The sequence below is a fragment of the Onthophagus taurus genome, chromosome 10 (assembly GCF_036711975.1).
Source record: "Onthophagus taurus isolate NC chromosome 10, IU_Otau_3.0, whole genome shotgun sequence".
Taxonomy (NCBI): Eukaryota; Metazoa; Arthropoda; class Insecta; order Coleoptera; family Scarabaeidae; genus Onthophagus; species Onthophagus taurus.
This window is the reverse complement of record NC_091975.1, coordinates 10,442,680-10,459,867: the sequence shown is the minus strand read 5'-3', so window position 1 is coordinate 10,459,867 and position 17,188 is coordinate 10,442,680. Positions and strand designations below refer to the sequence as shown.

At 27.8% G+C, this 17,188-nt stretch overlaps 1 protein-coding gene across 4 annotated transcripts in view; it reads left to right on the top strand.

The window, feature by feature from the left end:
* The window catches only part of LOC111418628 (RNA/RNP complex-1-interacting phosphatase), a 268,726-nt gene extending 259,218 nt beyond the window's left edge, over positions 1–9,508 (top strand). For 3 of the 4 annotated variants that reach the window (XM_023053258.2, XM_023053259.2, XM_023053257.2), the window contains exons 3-5: positions 7,771–7,918; positions 7,977–8,131; positions 8,181–9,508. In XM_023053258.2, coding sequence (XP_022909026.1) covers positions 7,771–7,918; positions 7,977–8,131; positions 8,181–8,444 — 567 coding nt within the window. In that variant the 3' untranslated portion in view covers positions 8,445–9,508. Of the gene's footprint in view, positions 1–7,770; positions 7,919–7,976; positions 8,132–8,180 lie in introns of those variants that run through there. The other variant, XR_011641697.1, reaches the window with a different exon arrangement.
* Positions 9,509–17,188: the final 7,680 nt, after the last annotated feature.

Sequence of the window (17,188 nt, the reverse complement as noted above, 5' to 3'; positions counted from 1 at the left end):
TCCCAACGACTGTTTGGCACCAGTTTTATAAAACGTACGTCAATCGAATTTCATCTGATATTATTTATGTTGTTAAGAATTTTTTTTTCTAAAGTATAAGCAAACAGAGCCCATTGTGTTCTAAATAAATTCGGTTATTTATCTTTTCTAGTTTTCTAATCACTAGAAAAGCAGGATTATTTTATTATTTATTACCAAAACCGAAAATAAGGCTTAATAAAAGTGTGTGTTATTGATATTAGCGATTTTTAGCAAATTTACTCAAAACAGAGAGTGTTTACTAACACAATAACATCTACGTCAACAATTATTTAATAATTTTGAGAACATTTTTGAATACCTTGACATATTCGTTTCATTTTTATTCTATCACAAAGCATTCTCGAAATAAAGAAGATTTTGTAATAATGTAATAATGTAAAGATATCTTCATTCTTTAACCTGTAACTTCTACGCCAATGACTATTTAATAGTTTTGAGAATATTTTTAAATTTCTTGAAGTATTTTACGTCAAAAAGGTTCTTTTCATTTTTATTCTAGCACAAAGCATTCTCAAGATAAAGAAGATTTTGTAATAAAAACCCCAAAAGCAACAAAAATTAAAGATATCTTCATTCTTTAACCTGTAACTTCTACGCCAATGACTATTTAATAATTTTGAGAACATTTTTAAATTTCTTGAAGTATTTTACGTCAAAAAGGTTCTTTTTATTTTTATTCTATCACTAAGCATTCTCGAGATAAAGAAGATTTTGTAATAAAAACCCCAAAAGCAACAAAAATTAAAGATATCTTCATTCTTTAACCTGTAACTTCTACGCCAATGACTATTTAATAATTTTGAGAACATATTTAAATTTCTTGAAGTATTTTACGTCAAAAAGATTCTTTTCATTTTTAATCTATCACAAAGCATTCTCGAGATAAAGAAGATTTTGTAATAAAAACCCCAAAAGCAACAAAAATTAAAGATATCTTCATTCTTTAACCCATAACTTCTACGCCAATGACTATTTAATAATTTTGAGAACATTTTTAAATTTCTTGAAGTATTTTACGTCAAAAAGGTTCTTTTCATTTTTATTCTATCACAAAGCATTCTCGAGATAAAGAAGATTTTGTAATAAAAACCCCAAAAGCAACAAAAATTAAAGATATCTTTATTCTTTAACCTGTAACTTATACGCCAATGACTATTTAATAATTTTGAGAACATTTTTAAATTTCTTGAAGTATTTTACGTCAAAAAGGTTGTTTTTATTTTTATTCTATCACAAAGCATTCTCGAGATAAAGAAGATTTTGTAATAAAAACCCCAAAAGCAACAAAAATTAAAGATATCTTCATTCTTTAACCTATAACTTCTACGCCAATGACTATTTAATAATTTTGAGAACATTTTTAAATTTCTTGAAGTATTTTACGTCAAAAAGGTTCTTTTCATTTTTATTCTATCACAAAGCATTCTCGAGATAAAGAAGATTTTGTAATAAAAACCCCAAAAGCAACAAAAATTAAAGATATCTTCATTCTTTAACCTATAACTTCTACGCCAATGACTATTTAATAATTTTGAGAACATTTTTAAATTTCTTGAAGTATTTTACGTCAAAAAGGTTCTTTTCATTTTTATTCTATCACAAAGCATTCTCGAGATAAAGAAGATTTTGTAATAAAAACCCCAAAAGCAACAAAAATTAAAGATATCTTCATTCTTTAACCTGTAACTTCTGCGCCAATGACTATAAAATAATTTTGAGAACATTTTTAAATTTCTGGAAGTATTTTACGTCAAAAAGGTTCTTTTCATTTTTATTCTATCACAAAGCATTCTCGAGATAAAGAAGATTTTGTAATAAAAACCCCAAAAGCAACAAAAATTAAAGATATCTTCATTCTTTAACCTGTAACTTCTGCGCCAATGACTATAAAATAATTTTGAGAACATTTTTAAATTTCTTGAAGTATTTTACGTCAAAAACGTTCTTTTCATTTTTATTCTATCACAAAGCATTCTCGAGATAAAAAAGATTTTGTAATAAAAACCCCAAAAGCAACAAAAATTAAAGATATCTTCATTCTTTAACCTGTAACTTCTACGCCAATGACTATTTAATAATTTAGAGAACATTTTTAAATTTCTTGAAGTATTTTACGTCAAAAAGGTTCTTTTCATTTTTATTCTATCACAAAGCATTCTCGAAATAAACAAGATTTTGTAATAAAAACCCCAAAAGCAACAAAAATTAAAGATATCTTCATTCTTTAACCTGTAACTTCTACGCCAATGACTATTTAATAATTTTGAGAACATTTTTAAATTTCTTGAAGTATTTTACGTCAAAAAGGTTCTTTTCATTTTTATTCTATCACAAAGCATTCTCGAGATAAAGAAGATTTTATAATAAAAACCCCAAAAGCAACAAAAATCAAAGATATCTTCATTCTTTAACCTGTAACTTCTACGCCAATGACTATTTAATAATTTTGAGAACATTTTTAAATTTCTTGAAGTATTTTACGTCAAAAAGGTTCTTTTCATTTTTATTCTATCACAAAGCATTCTCGAGATAAAGAAGATTTTGTAATAAAAACCCCAAAAGCAACAAAAATTAAAGATATCTTCATTCTTTAACCTGTAACTTCTACGCCAATGACTATTTAATAATTTTGAGAACATTTTTAAATTTCTTGAAGTATTTTACGTCAAAAAGGTTCTTTTCATTTTTATTCTATCACAAAGCATTCTCGAAATAAAGAAGAGTTTGTAATAAAAACCCCAAAAGCAACAAAAATTAAAGATATCTTCATTCTTTAACCTGTAACTTCTACGCCAGTGAGTATTTAATAATTTTGAGAACGTTTTTAAATTTCTTGAAGTATTTTACGTCAAAAAGGTTCTTTTCATTTTTATTCTATCACTAAGCATTCTCGAGATAAAGAAGATTTTGTAATAAAAACCCCAAAAGCAACAAAAATTAAAGATATCTTCATTCTTTAACCTGTAACTTCTACGCCAATGACTATTTAATAATTTTGAGAACATTTTTAAATTTCTTGAAGTATTTTACGTCAAAAAGGTTCTTTTCATTTTTATTCTATCACAAAGCATTCTCGAGATAAAGAAGATTTTATAATAAAAACCCCAAAAGCAACAAAAATCAAAGATATCTTCATTCTTTAACCTGTAACTTCTACGCCAATGACTATTTAATAATTTTGAGAACATTTTTAAATTTCTTGAAGTATTTTACGTCAAAAAGGTTCTTTTCATTTTTATTCTATCACTAAGCATTCTCGAGATAAAGAAGATTTTGTAATAAAAACCCCAAAAGCAACAAAAATTAAAGATATCTTCATTCTTTAACCTGTCACTTCTACGCCAATGACTATTTCATAATTTTGAGAACATTTTTAAATTTCTTGAAGTATTTTACGTCAAAAAGGTTCTTTTCATTTTTATTCTACCACAAAGCATTCTCGAGATAAAGAAGATTTTGTAATAAAAACCCCAAAAGCAACAAAAATTAAAGATATCTTCATTCTTTAACTTGTAACTTCTATCCCATTCACTAAATTATAATTATGGGTAAATTTTCATGGCAATAATCATGATGTATCAAACTTTAAGTCTCCAATAGGATTCGTTGATGATATATATTATGGTAAATGTGCAAATTTAGTGGTAAATGTGTATATACAATTTTTTGCTTGATGAATAAATTATATAGTCTATTAATATACAGTCTAAGCAGAGTTATTGGAGATACTCAATGACGGAGAGATGGAATATTTTGTTTAGAAAGTGGATTCTGGCGCCATTCTCAAACTACTTATGAAACTCTAAATAAGGAAGCAAATAAATAATATTAGAATTATTTATTTAATTTTCGATAAACGTTTTATTGATTAAAAACACGATTAAAAAATTATCTTAAATTTGTAATTTAAAATCGGTAAATATAGAGTTGTTTTGTAACGATAACCTAATTTTTATTCCTTATCGAATCCCCACAACGTATTGGAATTTAGGAATTAGCGGCACTACAAAGCCAAAAATAATAAAAAAGTTTATGCAACCGCTCTCATTTTGTTAAGATCGAAGCACATTCAAAATAAAACACGTGTCGCGATGCGTGTTGACTTAACAAGAAATTCTCTCATTTCAGATGTGAAACGATGATATTTCAACGGCGCCATTCCGCCTACGGAAATCTGGCGGCGCCCGAGAGTTTCGCGATGAATCTGTTATTAATTTGCGTGATCAATTAAAACCGATGTGACGTACACTTATCTACACAGAATGTATATACATAGACACATTGCGAGTGTTGGGAATTTCAAAATGCGAAATTGAGATGTCCAGATGTGACACCTATGCCAAGATAGCTCCCACAAATAAAACCACGATTTCATCTCATTTTTCTCGATATTTAGCATTCAACAGCAAAAGTGTACAATGCAATATTGTTAAAAAAATGTTCTAAAATGCTCCAATTCCCTGTAATAAGGCGTAAAATGACCATTACATCTAATTTTTAATTTTTCTCGATATTTATACATCTGAGAGCAAATGTGCAAAAGAGCAATATTGTTAAGAATTAAGTTTACTACAACTTATATATTAAAACTTTTTTTCTAAAACGCTCTAATTCCCGAGCTCTACATACAATAAAGCGTAAAATGAGGATTTCATCGAATTTTCACTTTTTTGTATTTTTCTCGATATTTATGCATCTGGGAGCAAATGTGCAAAAGAGCAATATTGTTAAGAATAAAGTTTGCTACAACTTTTATATTAAAACGTTTTTTCTAAAACGCTCTAATTCCCGTGCTCTACCTACAATATAGCGTAAAATGACGATTACATCTAATTTTTAATTTTTCTCGATATTTATACATCTGAGAGCAAATGTGCAAAAGAGCAATATTGTTAAGAATTAAGTGTACTACAACTTATATACTAAAACTTTTTTTCTAAAATGCTCAAATTCCCGTGCTCTACCTATAAGGCATAAAATGACGATTACATCTAATTTTAACTTTTTTTTGAATTTTCCTCGATATTTATACATCGGAGAGCAAATGTGCAAAAGAGCAATATTGTTAAGAATTAAGTTTACTACAACTTATATACTGAAACTTTTTTTCTAAAATGCTCTAATTCCCGAGCTCTACTACAATAAAGCTTAAAATGACGATTTCATCTAATTTTCACATTTTCAAATTTTTCTCAATATTTATGCATCTGGGAGCAAAAGTGCAAAAGAGCAATATTGTTAAGAATTAAGTTTGCTACAACTTTTATATTAAAACTTTTTTTCTAAAACGCACTAATTCCCGAGCTCTACCTACAATAAAGCGTAAAATGACGATTTCATCTAATTTTCACATTTTCGAATTTTTTTCGACATTTGTACGTCTGACAGCAAAAGTGTACAATGCAATATTGTTGAGAATTAAGTTTACTACAACTTTTATAATAAAACTTTTTTCCTAAAATGCTCCAATTCCCGTGCTCTACCTATAATAAGGCGTAAAATGACGATTTCATCTTATTTTCACATTTTCCAATTTTTTTCGATATTTATGCATCTGGGAGCAAAAGTGCAAAAGAGCAATATTGTTAAGAATTAAGTTTACTACAACTTTTATATTAAAACTTTTTTTCTAAAATGCTCCAATTCCCGAGCTCTACCTACAATAAAGCGTAAAATGACGATTTCATCTTATTTTCACATTTTCGAATTTTTCTCAATATTTTTGCATCTGGGAGCAAAAGTGCAAAAGAGTAATATTGTTAACAATAAAGTTTACTACAACTTTTATATTAAAACTTTTTTTCTAAAATGCTCCAATTCCTGTGCTCTACCTATAATAAGGCATAAAATGACGATTACATCTAATTTTAACTTTTTTTGAATTTTTCTCGATATTTATGCATCTGGGAGCAAAAGTGCAGAAGAGCAATATTGTTGAGAATAAAGTTTGCTACAAATTTTATATTAAAACTTTTTTTCTAAAACGCTCTAATTCCCGAGCTCTACCTACAATAAAGCGTAAAATGAGGATTTCATCGAATTTTCACTTTTTTGTATTTTTCTCGATATTTATGCATCTGGGAGCAAAAGTGCAAAAGAGCAATATTGTTAAGAATTAAGTTTACTACAACTTTTATATTAAAACTTTTTTTCTAAACGCTCTAATTCCCGAGCTTACCTACAATAAAGCGTAAAATGAGGATTTCATCGAATTCTCACTTTTTTGTATTTTTCTCGATATTTGTGCATCTAGGAGCAAAAGTGCAAAAGAGCAATATTGTTAAGAATTAAGTTTACTACAACTTTTATATTAAAACTTTTTTTCTAAACCGCTCTAATTCCCGAACTCTACCTATAATAAAGCATAAAATGACGATTTCATCTAATTTTCACATTTTCGAATTTTTCTCAATATTTATGCATCTGGGAGCAAAAGTGCAGAAGAGCAATATTGTTAAGAATTAAGTTTACTACAACTTTTATATTAAAACTTTTTTTGTAAAATGTCCCAATTCCCGTGTTCTACCTATAATAAGGCGTAAAATGACGATTACATGTAATTTGAACTTTTTTTGAATTTTTCTCGATACTTATACATCTGAGAGCAAATGTGCAAGAGAGCAATATTGTTAAGAATTAAGTTTGCTACAACTTTTATATTAAAACTTTTTTTCTAAAATGCTCTAATTCCCGAGCTTTACCTACAATAAAGCGTAAAATGACAATTTCATCTAATTTTCACATTTTCGAATTTTTCTCGATATTTATATATCTGAGAGCAAAAGTATATAATGCAATATTGTTAAGAATTAAGTTTGCTACAACTTTTATATTAAAACTTTTTTTCTAAAATGCTCTAATTCCCGAGCTCTACCTACAATAAAGCATAAAATGACGATTTCATCTAATTTTCACATTTTCGAATTTTTCTCGATATTTATGCGTCTGAGAGCAAATGTGCAAAAGAGCAATATTGTTAAGAATTAAGTTTACTACAACTTTTATATTAAAACTTTTTTTCTAAAACGCTCTAATTCCTGAGCTCTACCTACTCTACCTTACAATAAAGCAAAAAATGAGGATTTCATCGAATTTTAACTTTTTTTGAAATTTTCTCGATACTTATACATCTGAGAGCAAATGTGCAAAAGAGCAATATTGTTAAAAATTAAGTTTACTAAAACTTTTTTTTTAAAATGCTCCAACTCCCGTGCTTTACCTACAATAAAGCGTAAAATGACGATTTCATCTAATTTTCACATTTTCCATTTTTTTTCAATATTTATGCATCTGGGAGCAAAAGTGCAGAAGAGCAATATTGTTGAGAATAAAGTTTGCTACAAATTTTATATTAAAACTTTTTTTCTAAAACGCTCTAATTCCCGTGCTCTACCTACAATAAAGCGTAAAATGACGATTTCATCTAATTTTCACATTTTCGAATTTTTTTCGATATTTATACATCTAAGAGCAAAAATGTAAAATGCAATATTGTTAAGAATTAAGTTTGCTACAACTTTTATATCAAAACTTTTTTGTAAAACGAGGTGTAAAACCATCACCTTCTCGAATTTTATGCATTTGAGAGGAAAAGTGTCAAAGATCAATGTTATTAAGAATTAAATTAAAATATAAAATTGAAAATCCTATCGAATTGTATGAATTAAAGCAAATAATCAGAATTAATCAAATTTTAAAACTCACCATAACTTTTTTGATTCATTTTAGTCCCCAATTATGGCGCCAGCGCTAAGTACTCACGAACCAGGCTGCAACAACAAAAACATTAAGTTGAAGAAGTTTATTAGTTCGGCGGCACAAGGATATTTGGCGATTGTTAATAATACTTTAGTTACAACAGTTAGTGATAGTGATCGTAAGTTATTTTTGATCCCAATATATTTATTAGTTATATACATAATTTTGTTGTGTAGATTTATTATATACAATAAACGGCGCGAAAAGATCGGCGCAATTTTATTTATTCGACCCGAAGGCGAAAATGTTCATTTGCGCCACGAAGCCAACAAAGCCCATCAAGTCTACGAACTCAACAAAGCCCCAAAAACGCAAACGGTTTATACCAAAAGTAAGTTGAATATTAATTGTAATTTTTTGTGGTAAAGTTGTTTTTGTAGAAAATACCGAACCCGGCCAAGTTGTGTTTATTCGACGAAGTCATCGATGAAGAAAAAACGGGCGAAATAAAATTGAAGGTGCAAAACAACACGCTGAACGTCTCGAATAACCGTCGTAGGCACAAGAAGAAATATGAATATTTTATACCGATGTGCGATAGTAGAATCACCTCTACTTCCGTAGTTGACGATCTGTGTAAACTGCTGCCGGCGAAAGCCAAACGAATGTTTAAAACCAAGCAGCTGATTAATTGTCCGGCATAAAGTTAATTAAATCGAACGTCACGTCGTCGAAATTCAAATTAATTGTAAACGAAATAATTTTTTTTCGACCGAGAAAAAAAACCCAGTGTATAGATTCAGTCAGTATTTGTGTATTATGTGTAATCAAACGCTTTAAACGAGCAATGGACTTTAAATTAAAAGTAATTAATTTATATTTAAAAAAAAGAATTAAATGAAAATCGAAAATGTTATTAATTAATTAATTAATCGATAATAATTGATGTATTATTCTATTTTGTGTACAAATTACCACGTTAAGTCCCCCCCCTAAAAATTATTCCTTGAAACCCCTCGTAGGGGTTGTATTATTATTTTTAATTAATTTCCTTTTTGTAAATTTAAACTTATTTATTTTTTCCTTTTTTATTATATTTTTAACAAAACCGATGTAGAAATAGAGTGATTGAGTGCGAATGAATGCGTATGAGTTTTATTATTATTATAATTATAACTGATTTTTAGGCACCTATAATGAAAAAAAAATTAAAAGAAAAAAGTAACGTTGATGTGAATTTTTTTAACGCTTTTTGATATTTTTTTACTACTATTTATAAAAAAGTATTCAAACGTAAATGTTGATAATATAAAAATGTAAACGAATAAACTCGTCGTTGCGCCGAAATCGCGAGTGAATGAGCCGAGAATGTAAAACAATGCAAATTTCGAAAAAAAAAAATTATAGCGAATTTACTGGTGCCTAATTTATATCTTGTACGGTCCATGTTTTAATGGCTACAGGCAATAATAACATTGCAATACTTAATTTACCAAATAATGAATTCGGGGGCGCGCGCGCACAAGATTCCGGTTGAATCTTGTAAATATTTACATAATAATACATAACAATAATGATAAAATTCTTTTCATTTCCAAATTAAAAGAATTAATAAAAAAAAAAGCGACCGGAGGCGATGCTTTAAGCCTTGTGCGCTTGCGCTCTTCGTTTTATTAAAGATCAGATCTGTGCCATGGTAGGCAGTCTCATAATAAACATTCCAAAATCTAAAAAAAAATACACAAAATAAAAACATCACATAACTAAAAAAAAATAGGGGTGTTTTATTTTTTATGCCTTTCTGTTTTCCCGAAAAAATAATTTAATTAAAGGTAAGTTTCAAAAATTAATTGGTGGGAGAAGGAATCTTTATGTTGAAGGTAAGATTTAATTAATTTATTCTATTATAATAAGTTTTGGAAAAAAATTGTCGAAAAATACCCATAATAACATATTATTAAAAGCTATCGCGGTTCAAAATATAATATTGTCAAAATAGATCTATATCAATATTGTTAACAATAAAATTTGCTACAACTTTTATTGCAAAAGTTTTTTTGTAACACGTTGTGATTCCCGAATATTAGCTTTAATAACTTAAAAAAGCTTTTTATATTTTCGTATCTATCTCGATATTGACGTATCTAAGAGCAAAAATGCAAGAGAGCAATATTGTTAACAATAAAATTTGCAACAATTTTTGTTATAAAAGTTTTCTTATAGCAAGCTCCGATTCCAAAGTGTTACCTTTAATAACTTGAAAGAACAACAAATTCATAAAATTTTCATATTTTCGTATCTTTCTCAATATTGACGTATCTAAGAGCAAAGTGCAAGAGAGCAATATTGTTAACAATAAAATTTGCAACAATTTGTGTTATAAAAGATTTCTTATAGCAAGCTCCGATTCCCAAGTGTTACCTTTAATAACTTGAAAGAGCAACAAATTCATCAAATTTTCATATTTTCGTATCTTTCTCAATATTGACGTATCTAAGAGCAAAGTGCAAGAGAGCAATATTGTTAACAATAAAATTTGCAACAATTTGTGTTATAAAAGATTTCTTATAGCAAGCTCCGATTCCCAAGTGTTACCTTTAATAACTTGAAAGAGCAACAAATTCATCATATTTTCGTATCTACCTCGATATTGACGTATCTAAAAGCAAAAATGCAAGAGAGCAATATTGTTAACAATAAAATTTGCAACAATTTTTGTTATAACAGTTTTCTTATAGCAAGCTCCGATTCCAAAGTGTTACCTTTAATAACTTGAAAATGAAATAAATTCATCAAGTTTCCATATTTTCGTATCTATCTCGATATTGACGCATCTAAGAGTAAAAATACAAGAGAGCAATACTGTTAACAATAAAATTTGCAATAATTTTTGTTATAAAAGATTTCTTATAGCATGCGCCGACTCCCAAGTGTTACCTTTAATAACATGAAAGAGCAACAAATTCATCAAATTTACATATTTTCGTATCTATCTGAATATTGATGTATCTAAAAGCAAAAATGCAAGAGACCAATATTATTAACAATAAAATTTGCAATAATTTTTGTTATAAAAGATTTCTTATAGCATGCTCCAATTCCCAAGTGTTACCTTTAATAACTTGAAAGAGCAACAAATTCATCAGATTTTCGTATCTATCTCAATATTGACGTATCTAAGAGTAAAAGTGCTAGAGAGCAATATTGTTAACAATAAAATTTGCAACAATTTTTGTTATAAAAGTTTTCTTATAGCATGCTCCGATTCCAAAGTGTTACCTTTAATAACTTGAAAGAGCAAGAAATTCATAAAATTTTCATATTTTCGTATCTATCTCGATATTGACGTATTTAAAAGCAAAAGTGCAAGAGAGCAATATTATTAACAATAAAATTTGCAACAATTTGTGTTATAAAAGATTTCTTATAGCAAGCTCCGATTCCAAAGTGTTACCTTTAATAACTTGAAAATGAAATAAATTCATCAAGTTTCCATATTTTCGTATCTATCTCGATATTGACGCATCTAAGAGCAAAAATACAAGAGAGCAATACTGTTAACAATAAAATTTGCAATAATTTTTGTTATAAAAGGTTTCTTATAGCATGCGCCGACTCCCAAGTGTTACCTTTAATAACTTGAAAGAGCAACAAATTCATCAAATTTACATATTTTCGTATCTATCTGAATATTGATGTATCTAAGAGCAAAAATGCAAGAGACCAATCTTATTAACAATAAAATTTGCAATAATTTTTGTTATAAAAGATTTCTTATAGCATGCTCCGATTCCCAAATGTTACCTTTAATAACTTGAAAGAGCAACAAATTCATCAGATTTTCGTATCTATCTCAATATTGACGTATCTAAGAGTAAAAGTGCAAAAGAGCAATATTGTTAATAATAAAATTTGCAACAATTTTTGTTATAAAAGTTTTCTTATAGCAAGCTCCGATTCCAAAGTGTTACCTTTAATAACTTGAAAGAGCAACAAATTCATCATATTTTCGTATCTACCTCGATATTGACGTATCTAAGAGCAAAAGCGCAAGAGAGCAATATTGTTAACAATAAAATTTGCAATAATTTTTGTTATAAAAGTTTTCTTATAAAATGCTCCGATTCCCAAGTGTTACCTTTAATAACTTGAAAGAGCAACAAATTCATCAAATTTTCATATTTTCGTATCTTTCTCAATATTGACGTATTTAAGAGCAAAAATGCAAGAGAGCAATATTGTTAACAATAAAATTTGCAACAATTTTTGTTATAAAAGTTTTCTTATAGCAAGCTCCGATTCCAAAGTGTTACCTTTAATAACTTGAAAGAGCAACAAATTCATAAAATTGTCATATTTTCGTATCTATCTCAATATTGATGTATCTAAGAGCAAAAGTGCAAGAGAGCAATATTGTTAACAATAAAATTTGCAACAATTTTTGTTATAAAAGTTTTCTTATAGCAAGCTCCGATTCCAAAGTGTTACCGTTAATAACTTGAAAGAGCAACAATTTCATAAAATTTTCATATTTTCGTATCTATCTCAATATTGACGTATCTAAGAGCAAAAGTGCAAGAGAGCAATATTGTTAACAATAAAATTTGCAATAATTTTTGTTATAAAAGTTTTCTTATAGCAAGCTGCGATTCCAAAGTGTTGCCGTTAATAACTTGAAAAAGAAACAAATTCATAAATTTTTTATATTTTCGTATCTATCTCGATATTGACGTATCTAAGAGCAAATGTGCAAGAGAGCAATATTGTTAACAATAAAATTTACTACAACTTTTGTTATAAAAGTTTTCCTATAGCAAGCTCCGATTCCCAAGTGTTACCTTTAATAACTTGAAAGAGCAACAAATTCATAAAATTTTCATATTTTCGTATCTATCTCAATATTGACGTATCTAAGAGCAAAAGTGCAAGAGAGCAATATTGTTAACAATAGAATTTGCAATAATTTTTGTTATAAAAGTTTTCTTATAGCAAGCTCCGATTCCAAAGTGTTACCTTTAATAACTTGAAAGAGCAACAAATTCATAAAATTTTCATATTTTCGTATCTATCTCAATATTGACGTATCTAAGAGCAAAAGTGCAAGAGAGCAATATTGTTAACAATAAAATTTGCAATAATTTTTGTTATAAAAGTTTTCTTATAGCAAGCTGCGATTCCAAAGTGTTGCCGTTAATAACTTGAAAAAGAAACAAATTCATAAATTTTTTATATTTTCGTATCTATCTCGATATTGACGTATCTAAGAGCAAATGTGCAACAGAGCAATATTGTTAACAATAAAATTGGCAACAATTTTTGTTATAAAAGTTTTCTTATAGCAACCTCCGATTCCAAAGTGTTGCCTTTAATAACTTGAAAGAGCAACAAATTCATCATATTTTCGTATCTATCTCGATATTGACATATCTAAGAGCAAAAATGCAAGAGAGCAATATTGTTAACAATAAAATTTGCAACAATTTTTGTTATAAAAGATTTCTTATAGCGTGCTCCGATTCCCATGTGTAACCTTTAATAACTTGAAAAAGAAACAAATTCATCAAATTGTCATATTTTCGTATCTATCTCAATATTGATGTATCTAAGAGCAAAAGTGCAAGAGAGCAATATTATTAACAATAAAATTTGCAACAATTTTTGTTATAAAAGTTTTCTTATAGCAAGCTCCGATTCCCAAGTGTTACCTTTAATAACTTGAAAGAGCAACAAGTTTATCATATTTTCGTATCTATCTCGATATTGACGTATCTAAGATTAAAGTGCAAGAGAGCAATATTGTTAACAATAAAATTTGCAACAATTTTTGTTATAAAAGTTTTCTTATAGCAAGCTTCGATTCCAAAGTGTTACCTTTATCACTTGAAAGAGCAACAAATTCATCAAATTTTCATATTTTCGTATTTATCTCGATATTGACTCATCTAAGAGTAAAAGTGCAAGAGAGCAATATTGTGAACAATAAAATTTACTACAACTTTTGTTATAAAAGTTTTCTTATAGCAAGCTCTGATTCCAAAGTGCTACCATGAACAACTTGCCAATAGGTTCGATCCCGAAAAACAATAATCTTAATCGATCATTCAACAAGGTATCTTAAGATTTTTTAAAAATACAACCTCTCGTGTGTAACTCATAACTTATATACAGGATATATTATTCTGAAGCGATTTTTCTAATAAAAATTTTTCGAAATGGCTATAATAACCGCTCGGTACAATGTTCTGATACGGACGATATGGGACACCTGTATATGTATATAAATTCATTTATAAACTTTCACCAAACAACATTTTGAACAGACTTTGTATTTGAACTTACCGATTTTTTACCATTAATTCTACCGACGTTTGCTCGACATAGGTTGGCAATGCTGATTAATAGACTTTATGTTAATAGATTGTGTCAATTGATGTGTCAAACGACTGAAATATCTTTATGTTGTAAATATAAATGATAAATAAGTATAGTAGCTTATTTAATAGTAGTTTACTTAAATTAAAATAGTTATTAAAAAAGACAGGTCACAAAATAAAAATAAATAAATACGATTAATTCTTCATCTTTTATTGATCTCAATATCAACATATCGGGAAACGAAGACCGACGATTTTATAGAGAAAGAATCAAGCTTTCAAATGGTGCATTTAGCTTTCCGCTATCTTTAATAATAAGAAAGATATCAGCTAATAAAGTAGATAGGAAATTACGGGTAAAAGTTTGTTGTTGGAAGGTTTGTTGCTATCGTTTCACGGGTTATTTATTTATTTTTATTTTGTAACCATGTATATACATGTCTTTTTTAATAACTATTTTAATTTAAGTAAACTACTGTTAAATAAGCTACTAAACTTATTTATCATTTATATTTACAACATAAAGATATTTCAGTTGTTTGACACATCAATTGACACACAAAGTCTATTAATAGACATTTGGTAGAAACAATTCTATCTAACGACAGGTAATTGTTGTTATGCATCGATATCCTAAGAAACTAGGTTTTCATCTGAAAATATGTTGTAATCTCAACAAATTTAGTGAAAATAACTTTTTGTTTTGTGCGTGGATATAAATTAAGCAATTCGAGGTTAGGATTTAATACGAAAATGCATGGTGAAGATTGTTTATAACCTCACAAAACGGAACGTCAAATCGCAACTTTAAAGTGATTTTTCGGTAAGTACGACACTTTTCCGCACTTTTTTTTTATTATTAACACCTCTTTTGGGTCATTATCTATCGATTAAAAAAAAAAAATCATCGATTTTTAGGCCGCAATGCTATTCTTGATATATGCCCGATTAAAGTCGATCGCAAGTCAAAATGTAAAGGCACTGGGAAACATTTATCAGAAATGAATTATTTATTATGATCAAATAAAACATAATCCATAATAGTTGTAACCATATCCTACTTAGGAGCTAGAAATCAACAAAATATCAAAATTGCACGTTTTTGTTGTTAAAATAGATCATAACTCGAAATGTAAAAGCATCGGATAAAAATGTTTCAGAAATAAATTGTTTATAACAATCTTAGAAATCATAATCCATAATCAGATGAGCGTAGATGTAACCATATTCTAGTTGCAAGGTAGAAATCCCCAAAATATCATAATTGAGTGCTTTTGTTAACAGAGTACGTCATAATTCAAAAACTAAAAACGATAGAGAATATAATTTGGGGATAAAATGTTTATTATGATCTAATAAAACATAATCCATAATAGTTGTAACCATATCCTACTTAGGAGCTAGAAATCAACAAAATATCAAAATTGCACGTTTTTGTTGTTAAAATAGATCATAACTCAAAATGTAAAAGCATCGGATAAAAATGTTTCAGAAATAAATTGTTTATTACGATCCTAGAAATAATAATCCATAATCAGATGAGCGTAGATGTAACCATATTCTAGTTGCAAGGTAGAAATTCTCAAAATATCATAATTGAGTGTTTTTGTTAATAGAGTACGTCATAATTCAAAAAGTAAAAACGATAGAGTAAAATATTTTGGGGATAAAATGTTTATTATGATCTAATAAAACATAATCCATAATAGTTGTAACCATATCCTACTTAGGAGCTAGAAATCAACAAAATATCAAAATTGCACGTTTTTGTTGTTAAAATAGACCATAACTCGAAATGTAAAAGCATCGGATAAAAATGTTTCAGAAATAAATTGTTTATTACGATCCTAGAAATCATAATCCATAATCAGATGAGCGTAGATGTAACCATATTCTAGTTGCAAGGTAGAAATCCTCAAAATATCATAATTGAGTGTTTTTGTTAATAGAGTACGTCATAATTAAAAAACTAAAAACGATAGACGAAAATAATGTGGGGATAAAATGTTTATTATGATCTAATAAAACATAATCCATAATAGTTGTAACCATATTCTACTTAGGAGCTAGAAATCAACAAAATATCAAAATTGCATGTTTTTGTTGTTAAAATAGATCATAACTCGAAATGTAAAAGCATCGGATAAAAATGTTTCAGAAATAAATTGTTTATAACAATCTTAGAAATCATAATCCATAATCAGATGAGCGTAGATGTAACCATATTCTAGTTGCAAGGTAGAAATCCCCAAAATATCATAATTGAGTGTTTTTGTTAATAGAGTACGTCATAATTCAAAAACTAAAAACTATAGAGAAAAATATTTTGGGGATAAAATGTTTATTATGATCTAATAAAACATAATACATGATAGTTGTAACCATATCCTACTTAGGAGCTAGAAATCAACAAAATATCAAAATTGCACGTTTTTGTTGTTAAAATAGATCATAACTCGAAATGTAAAAGCATCGGATAAAAATGTTTCAGAAATAAATTGTTTGTAACGATTCTAGAAATCATAATCCATAATTAGATGAGCGTAGATGTAACCATATTCTAGTTGCAAGGTAAAAATCCACAAAATGTTATAATTGAGTGTTTTTGTTAATAGAGTACGTCATAATTCTTAAACTAAAAACGATAGAGAAAAATATTTTGGGGATAAAATGTTTATTATGATCTAATAAAACATAATCCATAATAGTTGTAACCATATCCTACTTAGAAGCTACAAATCAACAAAATATCAAAATTGAACGTTTTTGTTGTTAAAATAGATCATAACTCAAAATGTAAAAGCATCGGATAAAAATGTTTCAGAAATAAATTGTTTATAACGATCCTAGAAATCATAATCCATAATCATATAAGCGTAGATGTAACTATATTTTAGTTGCAAGGTAGAAATCCTCAAAATATCATAATTGAGTGTTTTTGTTAATAGAGTACGTCATAATTCAAAAAATAAAAACGATAGAGAAAAATATTTTGGGGATAAAATGTTTATTATGATCTAATAAAACATAATCCATAATAGTTGTAACCATATCCTACTTAGGAGCTAGAAATC